The 23,259-nt window shown below is 43.1% G+C and overlaps 1 protein-coding gene across 3 annotated transcripts in view; it reads left to right on the top strand.

Annotated features, from left to right (window-relative positions):
* Nucleotides 1–23,259, top strand: part of LOC138301098 (centromere protein S-like) — a 148,270-nt gene that overhangs the window by 85,297 nt on the left and 39,714 nt on the right. Inside the window, exons 2-3 of one of the 3 annotated variants that reach the window (XM_069241204.1) lie at nt 9,156–9,242; nt 10,157–10,319. The exons of 1 other annotated variant lie outside the window; for it this stretch is intronic. In XM_069241204.1, coding sequence (XP_069097305.1) covers nt 10,287–10,319 — 33 coding nt within the window. In that variant the 5' untranslated portion in view covers nt 9,156–9,242; nt 10,157–10,286. The remainder of the gene's footprint in view (nt 1–9,155; nt 9,243–10,156; nt 10,320–23,259) is intronic. One more of the 3 variants, XM_069241203.1, reaches the window with a different exon arrangement.

Genomic DNA, 23,259 nt, shown 5'->3' on the forward strand with positions numbered 1-23,259 from the left:
CAACACGACTGCGGACTGGAATTCTCGCTTCCTGCGGGATGGCAGCGACTGGAAACTCAGTTCGCAGATTTTTCAAACCCTTCAACTTCAGTGGGGGTATTGTCAAGTAGATGTGTTTGCATCCCGATTGAACCATCAAGTTCCAAATTTTTTCAGTTGGACACTGGACCCTCAAGCGATGGGGACAGATGCCTTCCTGCACAAGTGGGCGGAGGAACTTCTTTATGCGTTTCCTCCTTTCGCGATGATTCCACGCGTCCTGGCCCAAGTTCGTCGCCAATGCTCAGAGGTCATATTGATAACTCCTCTCTGGAGGGCTCAGTCTTGGTTCCCAGCTGCGATGCAAATGTTGTGCGATTTCCCAGTGACGCTTCCAGTGAGAGTGGACCTTCTCACAGATCCGATGGGCAGTTTTCACCCTCTACTCTTGCAGGGGCTACTGTTTCTGATGGCCTGGCATCTTTCAGGCGTCGATGGCAATTGCCTGGAGTTTCGGACTCAGCACTGTTTTTCCTATCCCAGTATAGGGCTCCCTCCAATCATAAAAGATATGAGCAAGCCTGGAGGAAGTGGTTATGTTGGTGCGATTCAAGGAGTCTGGATCCCATGGGGTCAGAAATTATTGTAATAGCAAATTTCTTATCCGACCTTGCTTCTGAAGGTTTGGCATATAGCACAATAAATAATTGTCGGTCCGACCTTTCAGCCGGTCACCCTCACATTTAGGGTAAACCGGTTGGGGAACATCCCTTGATTTGCAAGCTGCTTAGAGGTATTCTGATGGTAAAACCTCCTCAACCAAAGTATTCATCCTTATGGGATATTAATTTGGTTCTTTGTTTTCTTAAAAATTGGCCCGACAACGGAGGTTTATCTCGTAAACAGTTATCAGCCAAATTGACTATTCTGTTATGTTTACTGTCTTGTAGACGGGTCTCAGATGTGAAAGCCTTGGATTTATCAGGTAGAGTATTTACTCCTGAGGGTGTGTCATTTTCTATTACTAGATGTACAAAAACCTCTTCGAAGTGTATTTCATATCCTTCTTTTCCACATAATAAAAAGCATTGTGTTGTCCAATGCTTGAAAACCTATGAAGATTGTACTCGACAATTCAGACAGGAAGCTTTTGGTCAATTGTTAATTTCCTTACAAAAGCCTTTCCGACCAATCACAACTGCCACTTTGGCTCGCTGTGTCAAATGGTTGTTAGGGGAGGCAGGTATTGATATAAGTATTTTTGGGGCTCATTCAGTGCTGGGGCCATGGCTTCTAAAGATTTTTCAACTGGAGCTCGTTTAGAAGACCTAATGGCTGCAGCGGATTGGTCAAATGATTCTAGTTTCAAGATTTTCTACCATAAACCTATCGTTGATGTGGTATCTAATGTAGTAAATAAACTTTAAACTAGCATAATCCGATGCCTCCGGTCCCGACATAGAATTAAACATTTTCTAGCTATCGCGTCAAGAATTTTAGATTCTATTAAGGACACGGAGGCAGGGATTATCCCACCCGTTACGCACATTTTATTGCCATTTTGTTATGGACATTATATAGGATTGTTATCGCATAAAATGTGTATTAAATACCCTCCCAAGGTATATCTCGATATTAGTTTTGTTTTTTGTCTTCTTCAGGAGCATCTAACACGACTTTGTGAGTTCTTCCGGTGGATCACCGCATGTTTCAGTTCAAGTTTCCAACAAAAGTGGATTCGGTTCCAGATGAACACGAAGGAATTCGATTTCAAGTTCTGCAAGTTCTAATGCATTTTCGAGTTGGTTTCGCAAAGAAAGAGGAAGGACTGTAACATTCAGACTATCTATTTATGGACAGTGTAGAGCCATGATTGGTGGACTGGGGCTCATGGGAACTGTAGTTTGAGTTGTTTATACTTTCATTGGCTGCTGTGTTTGTCAGTAAAGTAAAGAGAAAGCATAATCCTTGCCTCCGTGCCCTTAATAGAATCTAAAATTCTTGACGCGATAGCTAGAAATTTTTTAATTCTTCATCACAATTCTAGGGTTTCCACTTCACTTTGTCCCTCCAGCCAGGTCTTTGTGCCAATTACAACCCTATCTAAATACTGTAAAATATAGTCACATCAGCAGTGTCTTATAATGGATGCAATTTATTTCCTCACCTTTCACTTACGAACTCCAGTAATCCCATCCTGGTTATGTTACCCAACAAACAGTTTATTTTAGAGCTATGTACAGAGAAAGTGTTGCTATGTAAAGCTCGTCTTGCCATAATGCTCCTGCCATTGTTTTATACATAAAAAATGAAGAAAGGAAATAAATAGATGAAAGAAAAAGTTCAGTCATGTCTATTTACTATACACCAGGATGGGCTGGCAACCATCACAACAGAACAGTTGTGGGACTTAATGGGGACAGCTGAGTGCAGACAGATTATCTACGGTCCGCCCCAGAAGACAGACAGTAAACACTTGTATTATTCCAAAGTGGACTTCCTTAATACAGCCATGTTCTGATGCCCAACTGGAAAAGACATTGAATAATCCTTAAAGATCTTAAATTGGACAACAGTCTCCAATTTCAAATGCAGGGGATTCAGCATTTTCAACACAAAAGAGAAATGATCAACAAAGTGTAATCTTGATAGTGTCAAACCTATGACGGACCTGGGAGGTTATTTCAGTAGAGGTGGTGAAACCGCTAAAGGCTTGAGTCAGGCTTGAGCCACTTCTGGCTTAACTCAAGATCCTCTTGGACCCTTGAACTCAAAATGAGACAAGCGTTCATGTAGCTTCTGCCTGCCACCGATGCTCTAACATCATGCACCAAGAATTGAAAAGAAAGCATAAACTTTTGGTGTACAAATAAGACAGAATGAGATGGCCTTCAAATGGCTGATTTGTATAATGTGAAACCTAGCTTCCCTACTTGGCCAAATCCTAAGTAAATATATACATTTTAGAATTCTTCCCAGCTTTTAACTTGAGGAAATTGTATTCATTCTAGGCTTATACTGTGATGATTAGGCCAGTCCAACATGGCCGAATTTTGATTCTTTCTCCTCCGAGTGAGATCTTGCGTGTTTTCGCGATAACTGGCGGTTCTTTATCCTTTATTAGGGCAGGAGATCTGTCCTTAAAAATGAAGGGTGCATGTAAGAAATTTTTGGGATTGTGGTCGTTTACATCAAATGGAGGAAGTGTAGTTATTGCCAGATAATGTGGTTTTGTAAAAGAAGTGAGGGAAAGGATGTTATGCTATGGTAAATATAGGTTATCGCCTTTATGAGGCGATTCTTAATGCGGGGTTACCATGGTTTTGCACCCTTGCTACCACTTGGTTCGAGCAATTGGACCTGTCCAATATGGCCGACAAGGTTTTTCTTTTTTCTTCCTTCTGTGTAGCGAGATCTTGCGACAACTCGCTTTATATACATTTGAAGTGCTTCATTTTTCTTTGTTATGACATATTAAAGCACCCTCAAATGTGTGTAGTCAGGATGCATGCCGTACAAAAACTTATTGTTTTTATTTAAAAGACAACACTGTTGCTCCATATATAAGAAGAATCTAGGCCACGTGTAAGTAAGGTTGCCACCTTTTAAAGGGAAAAAATACAAGCCATTTGTTGTCCGCAATGGATTAGACATAATATTAAATAGGATTAAAAAAAATATCGAATGTATCCATTTAAAACATAGCTTTTCTAATTATTAGTCAGGGATTGTACATCAGCCCTAGAACACATTTGGAAGTGCTTTCGATTTAGAACACATTGAGAAGCAGACCTGCCAACTCACACTGTGCCACTGGGGAGGGCACAGGAGGCAGGTGGACCTTAGCATAAAGTCCCAAACCATCCTGAAGGGCATGCCCCCGTCTCACACAGCGAGATGTATTTGTAAGTTGACATGACTGTATAAGTGTTTTCTATTTATATTTGCTATTTGGAGTATCAACACACAAGGGCTGAAAATGCCAGTGATTTTGCATACTTTTGTACCCTGCTGGGACATTAAAATGCGATCAGTGCCAGTAGAAAACTGTCCTGGTGGCAACCCTACATGTACGGGACACAACAACTAAGTTGTTTCATACTTCACTAATGGCTTCGGCGTCAGAAAAGGAATGTTTCTAAATGCATGGTTAAAAACTATATTTTTATGAACAGCGCTGACTAAAGCAATATAATCTGATGTACTAAGGTAAAACCCTTCTGTGCGTTAAAGATGCACACTTTTTTTAAATTTGGAAGATACATTATAATGTTTCATACAATGTTAGTTTGCACGATTTAGATGCTATTTTCAGGGTTCGGCGTGGTCACGGGCTCCTAGAGCCAAACCAGACGATCGGGTTTATACCAGGGCATCCTCTCCAGAGGTTATACTGGTCAAAGATCTTCCATCTACGAAAAAAGAGCAAAAAAGGACCCCAAGGTGCTCAATTCAAGATGTTTTTTTATCATAATGCAGAGAGAAAGAAGCGGTCTAAAACATCAAGTGTATCGAGATCTATACAATATTTTCTATCTTAGCATACCACAATGTGGCTATTTCATAATACCACATCAAGAAAATCGGTTTGAGTTATTGACTGACACAGCTTTTAAACATAAAGCACTTACTTAAAAAGAACCACCCTTCTACTTTTTAGCCGTTTCGATCGATAACCCCATGCTCAAGAAAACCTTCAAACTAATTCAAATAAAAATGATCCTTGTCAACTAGCATAACGATCGCTCCCTCTCCTCAAAAGCACATTACCTTATCAACATACAGAAATCCTCTCCTCCAAGGCTGATAGCGACAATACCAAACTTGTTTGGTACACATCCTTCCATTTTTAAAGGCAGGAGTCACGTCCCAATTGACAGCAAAGCACCGCAAGATAATGCGGGAGTAATACCAGCAGGCTTAAGGGTGAGAAATCTACCAGGATTGTTTACAGAAATACGGAAATTTTTAGAGAAATGGTCGTTAATATCGAATAGGTGTTCCCGTGACTGGATGATCCTCATCGTAGAAACCGCAACTCATTGAAATATTAACTACAGAAATACAGACATTGGAAGATGAGTTAAAAACCCAAGACTGTACAGGAAGCTAAGAAACTGTTAGAAATGGTTAATCAGGAATTGGATTTTTTTATGCTTTTCTTATTAAAAGGAAGACAGGTAAATTAAGAAAAGACGTCAGATGGTTCACTCAAGAAAAAGCTTATCCCTATCTATCAGACAAGTACTACCATAACTATAATCAGAGAGGCCAGTATTCAGATCAGCAAATTTGGACTTGTAAAAAGATTGTTACTTTCTCTGATACGTCTGAATCTGACGGAGAAGGTGTTGTGGATCGCCCAGAGCAGTCGGATAATAGGAGTTTATACAATGAAGGATTTAACCAGTCTAGTCGTTTTTTTGTCCCAAAGAGGATCACAACGTACCAGGTTCAGAAATCAACAGAGAGGCAGATATTACAATGCAGACAATCCCACACATTTTTTGCAGACAAGGAGACAATACGGGATGGGACTAGATCCCATCCCAGTTTTTAATCTCACTTCCTTTTACCTTGACCCAGATATGGAATCGGTTTTGAAGAAAAGGTTGTCCTTTGTTCCTAGTACATCTATCAACCAGTTTGGACTTTTCACAGACTTACATGCTTATTTTTTTTTTTACGCATTAGACGTAGGAGATTTTTTGAGAATAGGGCGAATATTCCTGAAGTGAATCTGTCCGGCTTGAAACCTACTTCCACCTTTACTCCTAGTTTAGACATGGTAGGACCGGAAATTAGAATTTTCAAGTATTTGGTTCTAGAGAAGGTAAAAAAAAAACTGTGCAAATTCACACGGAAACCGGATTCCAACCTTACGAGGAATGACCAACAGGCTCTTGATAAGTTGCAGCTAAACAAGAGCATCATTATTAAACCTTGTGACAAAGGACGAGGTATCGTGCTTTTAGAAACAGATCAATACAAGCAGAAAGTTAATTGTATGCTGGGAGTGTCAGAACATTATAGTAAAGCAAATAATAATTGGCAAATTAATGTTAAACAGGCAATCCAGGAAGTAAGCTCAAAAGCATACAATGAAGGCCTTATCTGTGACAAAGAATATACATTTCTTAACCCTACCACCACTAGAGTGCCCATTTTATATGGCTTGCCTAAAATACATAAAAATGAGGTGGATCCCCCTTTCCGCCCTATAGTGTCCACTGTAGGGTCTGTTACTGAACCAATATCCAAACTTGTGGAAACCTTTTTGGAACAGAGGGTGGCTCTGCTTCCTGCATATATAAAAGACACAGGACACATCATTTCCAAACCGGAAGGGGTTCGTTTCAATTCTGTCACTGAAATATTGGTGACTATAGATATTGAGGCTCTTTATACCAATATTCCGCAACAAGAAGCTTGGCAGGCAGTTTTTCAACTTTTTGCAAAGGACGGTATGATGGACCACCTACAGTTAGTGCTAGATTGTTTAAAAATTGTGTTGGAAGGAATTTGTTTTTTTAATTTGATGGCAAGATGTACCAGCAAAAGAAGGGAGTTAGCATGGGGGCAGCCTGTGTCCCTAGCGTAGCGAATATCTACATTGGGGCATTTGAACAGACCCACATCTATAATGAGATTGCTCCCTTTTATGAGAACATCAGACTGTGGTCTAGGTATATTGATGATATTTTTTTCATCTGGTCAGGACAAGAAGAACAACTAGACGAATTTTGTCAATGGATCAATCTGTGTGATAGGAATCTAAAATTTTCCATTCACAGGAGCAGGGACAGAATTGAGTTTCTTGATATTTGGATTAAAAGTCACAATCTTCAGTTAGAAGTATCCCTATATACTAAACCCACGGCAAAGAACACTATCCTCCATTTTGATAGTTACCACCCAAGGATCCAAAAACAGGGTGTTCCTTTCAGTCAATTTCTACAGATTCGTAGAAATTGTACTAAACTTAGGGAATACGATCTTCATGCGGACGTACTCCAGAAAAAGCTCCTGTTAAGAGGCTATCCCAAGAGACTGGTTAGGGAATCCTACAAAAGAGCGAAGTATTTTAATAGAGAAAGCCTGATCCAACAACGTACGAAAGTATCTAAATCTCAAATAGTTTGTGTCATTCAACATTCCAACATAAATGACAAAATCCGAAAAATAATAAACAACAACTGGCAAATCTTGAATTGTGATCAAACTATAGCACCTTTAGAAAGACCTTTGTTGGCTTTTAAGAAAAATAAGAATATTTGCAACAAACTAGTAAAGGCAGCTCTTCCGCGAGATAAAGATTTTTGTCAAAAGTCCATTACTGGACTGTTTCCAGTTAAAGGCAACCACAAATATGGAACTTGTAAAGCATGTGCAAGAGCAATGGTCAATGATTCCCTCGTTTGGAAACGAAAGAAGTATAAGCTGCGGGATATGACAAACTGTAAAACGTCTAACTGTATATATTTGATTACCTGTCCTTGCCCAGCTGGTTATGTTGGTGAAACTGGACGTGAGATTAGAGTTAGGATTTCGGAACACCTGTCTAATATTCGAAATAAGAGGGAGGGAGCTCCACTTGTACAACATTGGTTGAACGAAAAACATAATTTAGACGACCTCTCTTGGAAGGTCTTGGAAAAAATTAAAACGTCAATGGCGAAGAGGGAGTAAAAATCTGGAAAAAACATGAAGTTTATTGGATTTTTACCTTGGAAACATATTGTGATGGACTAAATGAGTATATTCCTTGGGAAAATGCCCTGATTTGAATGCCCCCTTTTTATATCTATGAGTGGGTTTTTTGGATTGCAATATGTATAGTGCTTAAACCAGGAGTCTGTGACCTATTTGCTTTTCTTCGTTTTTTTCCCCTATATGGTTGAAGTAGACCTTAGTTCCACAGTGATTAGATATTTGAGTCGACTGGGTGTTATTGTATCATCTTGATAGAATGGGTCAGGGTTGTAAGCTGTTTGGAATTCTTCCCAGCTTTTAACTTCAGGAAATTGTATTCCTTCTAGGCTTATACTGTGATGATTAGGCCAGTCCAACATTGCCGAATTTTGATTCTCTCTCCTCGGAGTGAGATCTTGCGTGTTTTCGCGATAACTGGCGGTTCTTTATCCTTTATTAGGGCAGGAGATCTGTCCTTTAAAATGAAGGGTGCATGTAAGAATTTTTTGGGATTGTGGTCGTTTACATCAAACAGAGGAAGTGTAGTTATTGCCAGATAATGTGTTTTTGTAAAAGAAGTGAGGGAAAGGATGTTATGCTACAGTAAATATAGGTTATCGCCTTTATGAGGCGATTCTTAATGCGGGGTTACCATGGTTTTGCACCCTTGCTACCATTTGGTTCGAGTAATCGGACCTGTCCAATATGGCCGACAAGGTTTTTCTTTTTTCTTCCTTCTGTGTAGCGAGATCTCGCGACAACTCGCATTATCTCGCAGTGCTTTGCTGTCAATTGGGACGTGACTCCTGCCTTTAAAAATGGAAGGACATCTACCAAACAAGTTTGGTATTGTCGCTATCAGCCTTGGAGGAGAGGATTTCTGTATATTGATAAGGTAATGTGCTTTTGAGGAGAGGGAGCGATCGTTATGCTAGTTGACAAGGATCATTTTTATTTGAAATCGTTCGAAGGGTTTCTTGAGCATGGGGGTCTCTATCGAAACGGCTTAACAGTAGAAGGGTGGTTCTTTTTCAGTAAGTGCTTTATGTTTAAAAGCTGTGTCAGTCAATAACTCGAACCGATTTTCTTGATGTGGTATTATGAAATAGCCACATTGTGGTATGCTAAGATAGAAAATATTGTATAGATCTCGATACACTTGATGTTTTAGACCGCTTCTTTCTCTCTGCATTATGATAAAAAAAATCTTGAATTGAGCACCTCGGGGTCTTTTTTTCGCTCTTTTTTTCGTCGATGGAAGACCTTTGACCGATATAACCTCTGGAGAGGATGCCCTGGTATAAACCCAATCGTAAAATGTTTCATCTCTGGTGAAGTGAAAAGTTAATGCTCGCATCGGTATGAGTATTTAGTATTATTATATATACTTTGTATTATAAAGTGACGTTTGGACTGAGTTTTTTGAACTTTTTATAATGGTGACCGGTATTCTTAAGGATCTTTTTTCTTTCTCTTTCTGTAAGGAGTATCTGTGAACCTGCATTGGAATTAGAAAGCTGATGTTTCTCATCCTTTTTTGGATTTAACCTATATCTTGGCCTTGGTTGCAGGTAAATATTTTTAGTGAAGTGTATGCTGGCACTTCTCTGTCACTTTTGGGTTGCATGTTTTATACTTTTTTATTGGAGCACATTATCTTTTAGAGCACACCTTTCCTTCTTTTTTTAATTTGTACTTCTATTTTTAAGTTGCACTTTTACCAAAAATAAAAATAAAATTAAGAGTGGCTACTCGGTTGTTGGCAATGGTGTTTCACCGTATCTCAAGAGTGTATAGTTATTGAACTAATGTTTTGTTGTATCTTCTTATCAGGCTATTAATTATTGGGAAGGATTACAAAACTGACGAAGCCTGCAGTTTTTTGTATTATAAAACACTTAAGGAACTGCCCTGATGAAGGCGGCCTCCCAAATTAGAGGACTACCGCCGAAAAGCACGTAGGCTTGGTTCCTACTTCTGTTGGTGCAGAGAACCTATGATTTGGTTATTATCAGACAAGACTGAGCGAGAATTGTTATTTAAACAATAGGATTGTCATTTTGAGTTGCTTTACGGCTATTGCCGAAAGAGGAAATGTTTATATTTAACTGTAATCAAATATCTTTGTGAGTTTTAAAAGCTGTATATGTTTATTGTTGTGCGATCACCTTTGTGCTGTCTTGTCTTCTGTGGCACTTGGTTTCTGTGAGTCATTGTTGTGTTATATCTGTATACTTGTTTTCATTGTATTTAATTGTTTATGGAATATTCATGTATGGGTCAGGCTTTTATTTGCTTAACCTCCCTGTTTTGTACGTGTATATTTATAAGAGTGAAGACATTTTGGTTTTTCTTTTTGTACATACAGATTTAATAAATATTATCTTTGAATCCATTTCTATAAGTTTTTGTTTTGTATTTGTTGATAAAGGTTGAACATTAATTGTTGCTCATTTTCTTCTTGTTTGTACTCTGCAACTGGAAGACCAAGACTTCACGTCCCACCCCTTCAGAGCGCCTGTGTGTTCGAGCATCGTACAAGTTCTCTAAGAATACTTTGCGCTCTTGGAGCAGGTGATTCAAACAGCTGCAGAAGGAACATTTCCAACGTCGTAATGGAGGGGGAGGAGCAGCACTCATATACTCAGGTGAGGGGTTGTGTGGGAGGGCCAGGGCGATGGGTGGTAACTTTATGTCAAAAGGCAGGTGTATTGAGGGCTGACTTTATAAAATCCTTAAACCAGAGCCGCTGGAACCATGCGCCAGGGAATAACTAAATTATGCTGCAAGAAAAATCAAATTATGCAGCGCATTTCATTATTTTCCAATGTTTACGTTACTAATACTGTTTGGGCAAAAGTTCCACTTCAGAAGTACTAGTTTAAAGCACAAATAAAGTAATAAGCAACTAAAAGGCTACCAGTCAGCCTTTGCAAATGACTTTGCAGGGCGCAGCAACACACGTTGCTGCGATTTTAGTAACGTTTAATCTGTTTGAGCTCGAAACAGTTTTTTGGGTTACATTCCTGAGATCACGCAGCAGACAATCGAAAGAATCGGGCTGAAACAGTGAAAGGACCACCTGCCCTAGACACCGCCCCATCCGGAACCTCCTCCAATCCCCCTCGATCGCGTGGACCATTCCACAGCAGCCCGATAGCCCGATAAGTCCGGGGGGAGACCGGGCAAGCCCTTCGCTCCCCCCAAGCTCCCATCGGGCTGAAACAGTGAAAGGACCACGACACTCATTTGAAAGAGATAAAAGGCCGCTTTAATAGAACAGGTCTGGCAATAAAATACAACCTTGGCATAAAAGCCTCACAAAACTACCCAAACCTCACTAATACAAATTCATCACCTTACCCCTCCCCCTAAACTGACCCCTCCGCACTACCCCTACCCCAACCTTGACCCGACCAACCCATTAACACATCTGTCCTGCTGTCGACCTTCTCCAGTTATCCTTGCCTGTGAAAACTCCCTGCCCTCTCATCTTTTCTTATCGACCCCTTCCCCCCCGAAAGGCCACACAAGAAAACCCGAGCAGGCGTTTTCCTGCCCCACCCAACCTAATCTACCTGTCCCACAATCTTTCTCCCATCAATTCAGCAATCAACAGCCAAAGTTCCAACAAATAGTGTTCATTCCCCAAAAAGGATAAGTGCACCCCATCCTGCCTAAATAGCTGTGTGTCAGAAGCCACTATATTCTTGTGCGTAAGAACCGAAAAACCTTGAATCTTGCAAAAACTCCTCATCTCCCGATTAATTTTCCTGCGCTCCTTCTCTATCCCCCTTAAAGAATTGGCTCCCCTCCACACCCTTCTCGGCACCAGGCTTGTCCAAACAATATGAGTACCTGCCCAACGTTCCTTGATCCTGCACAAATCTAACTTCATTGCCTTCAACAAACCAATACCTGACAGTGCAACCAGGTCATTCTCCCCTAAATGTATGACCAATAAATCTGGGCAAACCACTTGTTCCATCCTTTTTTGCCAATACGTAAAGTAACTCACCCCATCTCATACCACTCTTTCCTACCCAACTGAGTTTTATCCTTGCCCCATCTAGTCCCAATTGCCGCCCAAAATGACGCGATGAAGCTTGCTTCTCCGCCCAGCGAACAAATGAGCGTCCCACAATCCACACAGCACAAGCTCTGTCGGGGCCCCCGACGCAACCTATAAGAAAACATATGTTAAGTAAAATGCATTGCAAAACCATGCAGCAAACGCCATAGAAAGCTCAAATGGAATAGTAAAATAAAAAGGAGGGAAGGGTGGGGAAGTAGGGACAGGTAACAATAGCGGAAAGAGGCAAGATGCACCAAGCTCAAATCCCCCAATTAACAAGCATCCTGCTACTTAAACGACTGCACGTATCACTGAAAACATTGCGATCTCCACCTACCAAAATCCTTAATCGCCTGATCCGATTTACCCTGTCTTCGTGCTTCTGTGGCAGCCAGATTCTAAATGAATGGGTACCATAACAATTGGGATCCAAACGCAACCTCCTGGTAGCCATCCTCAACACAGCCAATAACTGCGAGGCTAATAAATGAGTACCATCTTGGTAAACAAATACTAACCTGCAAGATTGGGGCAACAAGGCTGCAAAAGACCTCCAACACCGCATGGGACATTCAGCCGAGTGTTTAGCCTTTAATATGACCTCCTGACCCCTTCCCAACTGATCCCCCTTGGTAAAACGCAACCAGATACAGATATCTTCTTCTCTTACCTGAACATCCTTATGTGTAATACCTTCTCTCCCTCTCGCCCCCAAGAGCTCAGAAATGCGAAAGGCCCCATGAAAAAGCTAAGACATGCAAAGGGAGAACAAACGGACTTCCCAAGCAGAAAAACAAATCTCTCCCAAAATCCCCAACAATGCCCTCAAAAGGTGAGACGTAATAGGGCACCTCCGATCCCACCGCACACCACCTGACCTGGCCCAACCTGCCAAAATCCTCCTACAAATCTCTCCCTCCACAGGATCATAACCCCAAAAATACTTACCATAAAAGGAAACCCCAGACAACTTCCCCGATATTGTGACTGCCACTAAACCACCCTCAATCTGCTGCATAACAAAACGAACAGCATCATCTTGTCTTCTTGAAATCACATCGAACCCACCCGACCTTCGTACCGCACCTGAATTCAGAAACTCCAACCAGGCCTGAAAATAACTCCTCCTCGTCTACAGAGCTATAGACTGCTGCACTAGTTCCAACATCCTCATTCTCCTATTTCCCACAACTCCCCAGGTATGACCGTCTTCTGTACGTCCATTCCCGGCGCCAGACCACGGAATCTCTTCCACTGAAAACGAGATAGGACATCAGCAATGTCATTATTAACGCCAGGCACATGTTGAGCCTTGAACAGAATATTGAACTTCAAACAATTCAGCAAGAAAATCCTCAATAACCTAAGCACCTTCTCATCCTTTGCCTTCTGGGAGTTAACCAAATGAACCACTGTCTGATTATCCACATTGAAGATTACATTCCTGTTGACCAAATACTGACCCCCAAACCGCCACCAAAGGAAAAAAATCCAAAAACGCAATGCTATACTTAGCTCGTTTCCAACTCACTGGCCAGGCCTCTGCTGCCCAATAGCCATCCCAGAACAAACCAGAACCATGAGCACCCGACGCATCAGAAAATATCTGAATGTGCCAGAACCAAACCTCGTCCTCCACCAGCATCGTCACACCATTAAAGTCCCGCAGAAACCCAATCCACATCCGCAAATCTTCCTTTACACATGCCCGAAGACGGTGATGTGGCAAAAAGGCACCCCGCATAACGAAGCCCAGCCTATGACAAAAAGCCCTGCCAACCTTCCCCACCTTGCATGCAAAATTCAAATGCCCAAGCAGTGATTGGGCCTGATGTAACTCCAGCTTGGGTTTCCTCACAGCCTAATCCAACATGGAAATCAACTGTTGTACTTTGTCCTTAGGTAACCTCACCTCCATTCTTTCAGAATCCAATTCAATTCCCAAGAAATTTAGACATGTTGAAGGCCCCTCCGTCTTATCTCTAGCCAAAGGAACACCTAAAAGAGACATGAAACTCTCAAATTCCCACAAAGATCTGCTGCAATCTCCTGACTTGGCCCGTCCAACAAAGAACAAATCATCCAGATAGTGAGTCACCAATCTGCCACCACCCTCAAATTGAAAACACCACTGCAAAAATGAACTAAACATCTCGAACAAAGAACATGAAACTGTACACCCCATGGGCAACATCCGATCAACATATATGGCCTCCTCAAACTGCATGCCCAATAAGGAAAAATCCTCTGGGTGAACCGGCAACAGCCTGAAAGCTGACTCAACGTCTGACTTTGCCATTTCTGCCCCTTTTCCACACTTCCGTACCAACGCAATAGCCTCATCAACAGACGCATAATGCACCACCGAATCCTCCGCTGCAATGAAGTCGTTAACCGAAGCACCCGCCGGCTATGACAGGTGATGAATCAAACGAAATTTGCCAACCTGTTTTTTGGGCACAACTCCCAAAGGGGAAATAGTCAAATTCGGCAATGGCCATTCTGAAAACGGCCCAACAATTCTTCCCAATTCCACTTCCTTTTGCAACTTAGCCCTCACCACCTCCGGATGCTCCCTTGCGGACTTCAAATTATTAGCCCATCTCCTCAACCTCTGGCCCTGGTAACACAACCTAAAACCTTCTGAAAACCCACTAAACAGAAGCTTCGCATCCTCAAAACATGGATAAAACTGCAACCAATAAGCAACCACATTAAAATTAATAGGTGTAGGGCCCTTTACCTGCCAACTGTTGCACGTGCCCTCTACCTCTGTCGATACCCCTTGACGATGGCCCATGCCAAGCCCATTAAAGCCCACCAAAACATTGGTATGCTGGGTGTCTCCCACCACAATTGGAGCAATTATGCCAAAATCTACACTGTTGTCTATTACAGAGTCCACTGTTAAAGGACCAGCACACCCCATTAGCTTGAAACTGTCCACTATGCCCGAAACCCACCCCAACCTAGGTGGGACGCCCCTGGAAGGGCTTATACTGAACTGGTAACCCACTCGCTGTATGCGTCGTGGGCGCATTCCTTGCAGTCCGCAACCACTGCATCCATAGCTCATTATCAATTTCACCCCACATTTTATTCGGGTCCATTGCTTTCCTTGCCCTAAATTCCTCATCATACACAAACCAACCAAACCCTCCATAATCCATTTGGGCCCACCGCACAATGTCCATATATTTCAACAAAGCCACACAGGAATCTTGATGCTTCTCACAATAAACACTGGTGTAGATCAAAAAAGCCGGCGTCCAATTCTCAATCGTGGTTGGGACTATAGGTCTCCTGGCCAATTCCCATTCCTCCTCCTTCGATCCCTCCTTCGCCTGGACTTCCCTATGAAGCAATTTGAAAATATCGACAAACTCCCCTTTCCAAATCTTCTCCTTCAAACTCTGAGTGAGATGCGCCCCCAAAGGCATTGACACTCCCATATACGGCAGCCTCTTAGATTTAATCGTGCCCCGAGCCCTCCCCACCTGCATTGATACCTATGGCCATCACCCCACCCTCACCCGAATCTAACTTTTTAACGCCCACCGCACTACTTCCAAGACTCACCTCAGGCTTACCAGCCGCCTCCAGGACTGAACTCACCTGTATGGACACATCCACCTTACTCAGTGTTTGTTCATTTAAACCACCCCAAAAATTCTGAACACCCTTTCGCAGCGTACCCCCATCACCTCCCTCACCTCTTTTGACCCCAAAGAACCAAATAACCCTTCCTCACCTCTCAGCAGGTTGCCCGCCACCAGCTCCCGACGATGAGCCCAAGAATGATCGCCCTGGACCACCCTAGGAATGGCTCCGGACTTCGTTACATCACCCCGCTGCATTGACAACACCGCTTCGTCAACATCATCATCATAGTTGAGAACTCTTCTTCAACACGATACAACCCACCACCAGCGCCCCGGCTAGTGGATGGCTGCACATCTTCTGAGTCATTTCGCTGGCCCAAAGGTACAACACCAGCCAACTCCTGCGAAGTCGGGTAAACCGCTCCGGGTTTGACCCTCCCTTCAGCCCGGTGTTCCAAAGGTGCCCTGACCTTTACTGGCAAGCTCTGCTCACCAGCCAATCGCCCCAGCTGCCGATGACATGACCTCTCCCCATGTCCGCCCAAAACATGAGAAGTGTCACACCCAGAGGGTCCTTCAACCTGATCCGCCTGCCTAAAATCTAAACTAACATATGCTCTGCCCACAGAACCATCACCAATAGTCTCACCGCAAACCGTACCTCTAAGCACTGCCCCACTCCTATCTACCAATTCAACTTGCTCTCCCAGCCTGATTCTCCACCTCCCAAGCCTGAACTCTATGAAGCATAGGACTGACCACTCAAAGTATCCATTGTACCATCCTACCCACCCTTTGCCTAAAATTACCACCATTGCTAACTGTGCCCCGACCCCCAACTCCTTTCTGACTCACCTGTACTTCTTCTTACTCATCCGATATGATCACAACATCTTCTTCAATGAAATGAATGGGCGCAGCCATCTTGCTGGTCGCGCCCAACAGCCTTTTCTCTAAAGTACACCTGCTCCAAGTATCAGCATTGGAGGATGTGGCCATCTTGGACGCGCCTCCTAAGGATCTTTCCTTGCCACCAACTGCTGCAAGCTCCCCGCCTTTTTCTAACGGCGGTTGGGCTTGCTTGCTGCCACTGGCAGCTCGCGCATGCTCCGTGAAGGCCTGAGCCCCCATGCGGTCGTTAAAGCTCACTGCATTCATTGGGCCAGACCCTCTGCCCCCGGCAACAACGCGCTGCGCTAAATACACGCCCTGCTGCCTTGAAAAGCGTCTCACACCACGCCGCCGCACCCGCTGATAAACCGCGAGCCGCTGACTTCCTCAACCACTTCACCAGCACTCTGAGGTGAGCGCGTGACTTTCCGGCCTAATGCGCTCTTGGCTTTGAATTTTTTACCTACTCTCTGCGGCAAAGTACACACCGCAACCGCCGCCGAAACACATTCGGCTGAAACTCTTTTTGGCCTTCTCAGGCCCACCCACGCTTCCTCTAAGACACCATCTTTTATTAAATCCTCTCTACCCTCGTCCTGAAGGACCTTAAGGGCTTGTACTACTTTACTAGGCTCCATTATTACAATAAAGCACCACAACAACGTCACTAACTAACTCCACCCAACAATCTAAGGACCGCCTTACTTGCCTCAAAAAACCTCACAGAAACTCCTAGCACGAAGACAAACGCCCACTGGGTGTGACAACGGCCAAAGAGGCCGCCCACAACCAGCCCCTGCCTTTTAAACCCCTGTCCTAGACACCGCCCCATAAGGAACCTCCTCCAATCCCCCTCGAGCGCGTGGACCATTCCACAGCAGCCCGATACACCCGGGGGGAGACCGGGCAAGCCCTTCGCTCCCCCCAAGCTCTCAAAGTTTTTAGCTTTGCAACAAGAATTTAAGATTTTATTAAGGACAGTTAGGCAAGCGTTATGCTTCTCAATCTTTACTACTCAAACATAGCAGCCAATGAAAAAGCGGTAAAACATACTACATAACCCATGAGGCTTTGAACCACTCCTCTTCCTTAGTCCAGTATAGAATACAAAATAGAGAGGGACCATATTACCTGCCTTCCATTAACCCCTTTGCTGCCAGGCCTTTTCCCCCTTGGGTGCTGAGCTTTTTTTGGGGCTATTTGAGGTAGTTCGCAATTAGGCCCTCATAACTTTGTGTTCCCATAAGCTATCCGCGCCAAATTTGCGTCCTTTTTTTCCAACATCCTAGGGATTCTAAAGGTACACAGACTTTGTGGGTTCCCCTGGAGGATACTAAGAAATTAGCCAAAATACAACTAAAATTTCATTATTGGGGGGGGGTTGGGGAACTGCTGCAGAAGAACATGTGTTTTTTCCCCTGAAAATGGCATCACCAAAGGGTTTGCTGTGCTAAAGTCACCATCTTCCCAGCTTTCAGGAACAGGCAGACTTGAATCAGAAAACCACAATTTTGGCATTTTACTGGGACATACCCGTTTTTACTATTTTCTGTGCTTTCAGCACCCTTCCCGCTGGTGACAGAAATGGGTGTGAAACCAATGCTGGATCCCTGACAGCTAAACATTTCTGAAAAGTAGACAAAATTCTAAATTCAGCAAGGGGTCATTTGTGTATATCCTTCAAGGCTTTCCTACAGAACGTAAAAGCTAAAATAAAAAAATATTGAAATTGAGGTAAAAAAAAAAGCCATTTCTGTCCACGTTTTCTTATATAACTTTTTCCATCTGTTGTAGATTTTTTAAAGCAATGTACCGTTGCATCTGTTTGACTCGTCTGTTTGCAGGGAAATATAGGGCTTGTAGGTTTACCATTAACTCTAGGTATCCAGAGCCAATAAATGAGCTGCACCTTGCAATGGGTTTTCATTGTATACCGGGCATACAGCAATTAATTTGGTAAAATATAAAGAGTGAAAAATAGGTATCAAGGAAACCTTCGTATTTCCTAAATTGGCACCAGATAAAGGTGTTGAGAACAGTGGTTATTTGCACATCTCTCAATTCGGGGGTCCCCATACTAGCGTGTGAATTACAGGGCATTTCTCAAATAGACTTATTTCCTACACACTGTCTTACATTTGGAAGGAAAAAAATGTATAGAAAGACATGGGGCAATAACACTTTTTCTCCTATTCTGTGTTCCCCCAAGTCTCTAGATATAAATGGTACCTCACTTGTGTGGGTAGTCTTATTGCCTGCAACAGGAAAGTGCTTAGCTGTGGAATTCGGCTTCTAGCTCAGCCGGCACTTGCAGAAACCTAGCAAACCTGTGTATTTTTTAAAACCAGAACCTAGGGGAATCCAGGATGCAGTGATTTGTGGGGGCCTCATCAGGTTCTGTTATCCAGAATCCTTTGCAGACTTCAAACTTTTGCAAAAAAAACACCTTTTCCTCACATTTCGGTGATGGAAAGTTCTGAAATTTCAGGGGAGTCACAAATTTCCTTCCACCCTACATTCCCCCAAGTCTCCTGATAAAATTGGTACTTCACTTGTGTGGATAGGCCTAGTGCCCGCAACTGGAAATGCCCCAAAACACAATGTGGACACAGCACATTTTCTCAAAGAAAACGCACACGTTTTTTCAAAGTGCCTAGCTGTGGATTTTGGCCTGTTGCTCAACCGGCACCTAGGGAAACCTAGCAAACCTATACATTTTTTGAAAACTAGTCCCATAGGGAAGTCCAGAATGGGATGACTGTAGAGGGTCTCACTAAGTTCTGGCACCTACAGACCTTTTGCAAACTTCAGCAATTGGGAAAAAAAGACTTTCCCATCACATTTCAGTGCTGCAGAGTTCTGGAGTCCGAGAAGAGCCACAAACTTCCTTCCATCCAGCATTCTCCCAAGTCTCCCGATAAAAATGGCACCTCACTTGTGTGGGTAGGCCTAGTTCCTGCAAAAGGAAATGCCCCAAAACGCAACATGGACACATCACATCAAATTTTTACATTAAAACCGGACGTGTTTTTTGGAAAGTGCCTAGCTGTGGATTTGGGCCTCTGGTTCAACCGGCACTTTGGGAAACCACCCACACATTTTTTGAAAACTAGACACCCAGGGAAATCCAGAATGGGGTGACTTATGGGGCTCTCAACTGGTTCTGTTAACCAGAATCCTTTGCAAATCTCAAAATGTGGCAAACAAAAACTTTATCCTCACATTTTGGTGATGCAAAAAAAATCTGGAATCTGAGGGGAACCACAAACTTCCTTCCACCCAGCATTCCCAGCTTGACCAATAAAAATGTTACCTCACTTGTGTGGGTAGGCCTAATCCCCACAACAGGGAAGGGTCCAAAACACAACATGGACACAACAAAATTATCTATTACAAAACTACCGGTCCTTGCAAGAGCAGGGCACCTGCGTTTTTGGTCCTGGGCTTGGCAGCCTTCTAGGGAAACAGATCAAACCCAGAAATGTTTGAAAATGATCCACCCAGTGGAGTCCAGAGAGGTGTTGCTTGCGTGGATCCCCCAAAAATTTCTTACACAAAATCCCTTGCAAACCTCAAATTTAGCTAAAAAAAATATTACATTTTCTTCACTTTCCTTTGTAGGATCACTGCGCTGGCACAAATTCCCTACCACTCAATGTTCCCCTCGGTCTGCCGTTAAAAAACGATACCTCCATTGTTTTGGAGGCCCAGGTGCCTGCAACAGGGAAGGGCAAAAAACGTGTAGAGAATGAGGGAACAGCACAGCGAGTTGATAACCACAATTTGTTTTTTTTAAATACATTTTTAGTCTGACTCTGCTTTGGGGGCCCACAGAAGTGAGGTATTGTTTTACTTGGGAGACTGAGGGGAACGCTGGGTGGTGTGTAAATTGTGCTGGTGATTCTACAGAGAAAAGTGAGGAAAATGTGTTTTTGTAAAAACAAATTTTGAGGTTTGCAGAGGAGTTTGGTTAAGAAAAGGTTGGGGTATTCACACAAACCACGCCTCCCTGGACTTCACTGGGTGTCTAGTTTAAAAAAAACATCTGAGTGTGGTAGGTTTCCCTAGATGACTTCTACGTCCGGGACCAAAAACGCAGGTGCACCCCTATCCTCCAACCCCCACCCCCCTCCCCCCCCCCCCCCCGCCAGCAAAAACTGCTAGTTCTGCAATAGATCATTTTGATGTGTCCACATTGTGTTTTGGCCCCTTCCCTGTCGTGGGCACTTGGCACACCCACAGAAGTGAGGTAGCATTTTCATCAGGAGACCGAGGGGAACAGTGGGTGGTATAAGTTTCTGGTTTATTGTTGCTTCTGGAAGAATATGGTACATAAATGCAAGAAAAATGTGTGATTTTAGTCACATTCTAAAGTTTACAGTGCATTGTGGCCAAGAAACTTCTTTGGACCTACAAGAGCCACACCATCCTGTACTCCATCTGGTGTCTAGTTTTCAAACTTATCTGGAGTTGTTACTTTTCCCCTGGAGAAGGATTAAGCACACTACCAAGACTCTTACTTCTGTGATGTTCCAAACATTCAAATTGTGAAAAGAAATGCCCTTAGGTTATGATAAAGACCCCTCTCCTACCAACCTAGATGGTGGCATGCTTCATCATTGGGGTCCTACCCGAGACATCTAGCATGTCACGGGTGTGCTTCGATGCCTGATTACAGCGGAGCAGGTTTTTTCATTTTTTTTTATTTTACCACACATACTGGTTGGATTTGGCACAAGGGTGAGTGATGGTTCAATAGATCAAATTTTATTAACAAGAGATTTCACAAAAATGAAATGCACTGTTAATAACCGAAAAGCCCAAAAACTGAACTAGTGACTCACAGCTCATGAGCTGTAAAGCCACATTAAGGCACCAACCGCTTTACAGTCTATTCACACACCTTTCATACTTGACAAGCACAAGACCATTCACGCCGCCAGCCACGGGCTCAGCACATTACAATACTCATATCAACAGACAGCGCCATTCAAGGGCTCATCACTTTCATACACCCACATGCCTGACACAGCAATCACACCAGCTGACGGAGTCTGGGGGCTGGCATCTTGCTAGCAGTGTGTTGTAGTGGTCAACAGCAAGTCACTATTTACACTGCCAGCCAAGTGTCACTCCACGCACACACCGCCAGCCAAGCGCCACTCAACGAACACACCGCCAACCAAGCGCCACTCCACACACACTGCCAAAACACTATCTAATTACAGGGAGTGCAGAATTATTAGGCAAGTTGTATTTTTGAGGATTAATTTTATTATTGAACAACAACCATGTTCTCAATGAACCCAAAAAACTCATTAATATCAAAGCTGAATATTTTTGGAAGTAGTTTTTAGTTTGTTTTTAGTTTTAGCTATGTTAGGGGGATATCTGTGTGTGCAGGTGACTATTACTGTGCATAATTATTAGGCAACTTAAAAAAAAAAAATATATACCCATTTCAATTATTTATTATTACCAGTGAAACCAATATAACATCTCAACATTCACAAATATACATTTCTGACATTCAAAAACAAAACAAAAACAAATCAGTGACCAATATAGCCACCTTTCTTTGCAAGGACACTCAAAAGCCTGCCATCCATGGATTCTGTCAGTGTTTTGATCTGTTCACCATCAACATTGCGTGCAGCAGCAACCACAGCCTCCCAGACACTGTTCAGAGAGGTGTACTGTTTTCCCTCCTTGTAAATCTCACATTTGATGATGGACCACAGGTTCTCAATGGGGTTCAGATCAGGTGAACAAGGAGGCCATGTCATTAGATTTCCTTCTTTTATACCCTTTCTTGACAGCCACGCTGTGGAGTACTTGGACGCGTGTGATGGAGCATTGTCCTGCATGAGAATCATGTTTTTCTTGAAGGATGCAGACTTCTTCCTGTACTACTGCTTGAAGAAGGTGTCTTCCAGGAACTGGCAGTAGGACTGGGAGTTGAGCTTGACTCCATCCTCAACCCAAAAAGGCCCCACAAGCTCATCTTTGATGATACCAGCCCAAACCAGTACTCCACCTCCACCTTGCTGGCGTCTGAGTCGGACTGGAGCTCTCTGCCCTTTACCAATCCAGCCACGGGCCCATCCATCTGGCCCATCAAGACTCACTCTCATTTCATCAGTCCATAAAACCTTAGAAAAATCAGTCTTGAGATATTTCTTGGCCCAGTCTTGACGTTTCAGCTTGTGTGTCTTGTTCAGTGGTGGTCGTCTTTCAGCCTTTCTTACCTTGGCCATGTCTCTGAGTATTGCACACCTTGTGCTTTTGGGCACTCCAGTGATGTTGCAGCTCTGAAATATGGCCAAACTGGTGGCAAGTGGCATCGTGGCAGCTGCACGCTTGACTTTTCTCAGTTCATGGGCAGTTATTTTGCGCCTTGGTTTTTCCACACGCTTCTTGCGACCCTGTTGACTATTTTGAATGAAACGCTTGATTGTTCGATGATGACGCTTCAGAAGCTTTGCAATTTTAAGAGTGCTGCATCCCTCTGCAAGATATCTCACTATTTTTGACTTTTCTGAGCCTGTCAAGTCCTTCTTTTGACCCATTTTGCCAAAGGAAAGGAAGTTGCCTAATAATTATGCACACCTGATATAGGGTGTTGATGTCATTAGACCACACCCCTTCTCATTACAGAGATGCACATCACCTAATATGCTTAATTGGTAGTAGGCTTTCGAGCCTATACAGCTTGGAGTAAGACAACATGCATAAAGAGGATGATGTGGTCAAAATACTCATTTGCCTAATAACTCTGCACTCCCTGTATAAGTAAATACAAAACTACAAACAAAAGCTCTAACTAAATACATGACAGTAATGTCAAACGTGAAAGTGAACATGAAATATAAAACAATAGAGAACAGGCAGTTTACGCTCACAGTAGTTCCTAGTAATTCTCTTGGGTGTGGTAATTTCTGAACCAGCCGGTCACACACATTGCTTACACACATTGCTTAGGAGGACAATCTGGGCAGTACAAACGAGTCTCCCTCCAGA

The sequence above is a fragment of the Pleurodeles waltl genome, chromosome 6 (assembly GCF_031143425.1).
Source record: "Pleurodeles waltl isolate 20211129_DDA chromosome 6, aPleWal1.hap1.20221129, whole genome shotgun sequence".
NCBI classification, from domain to species: domain Eukaryota; kingdom Metazoa; phylum Chordata; class Amphibia; order Caudata; family Salamandridae; genus Pleurodeles; species Pleurodeles waltl.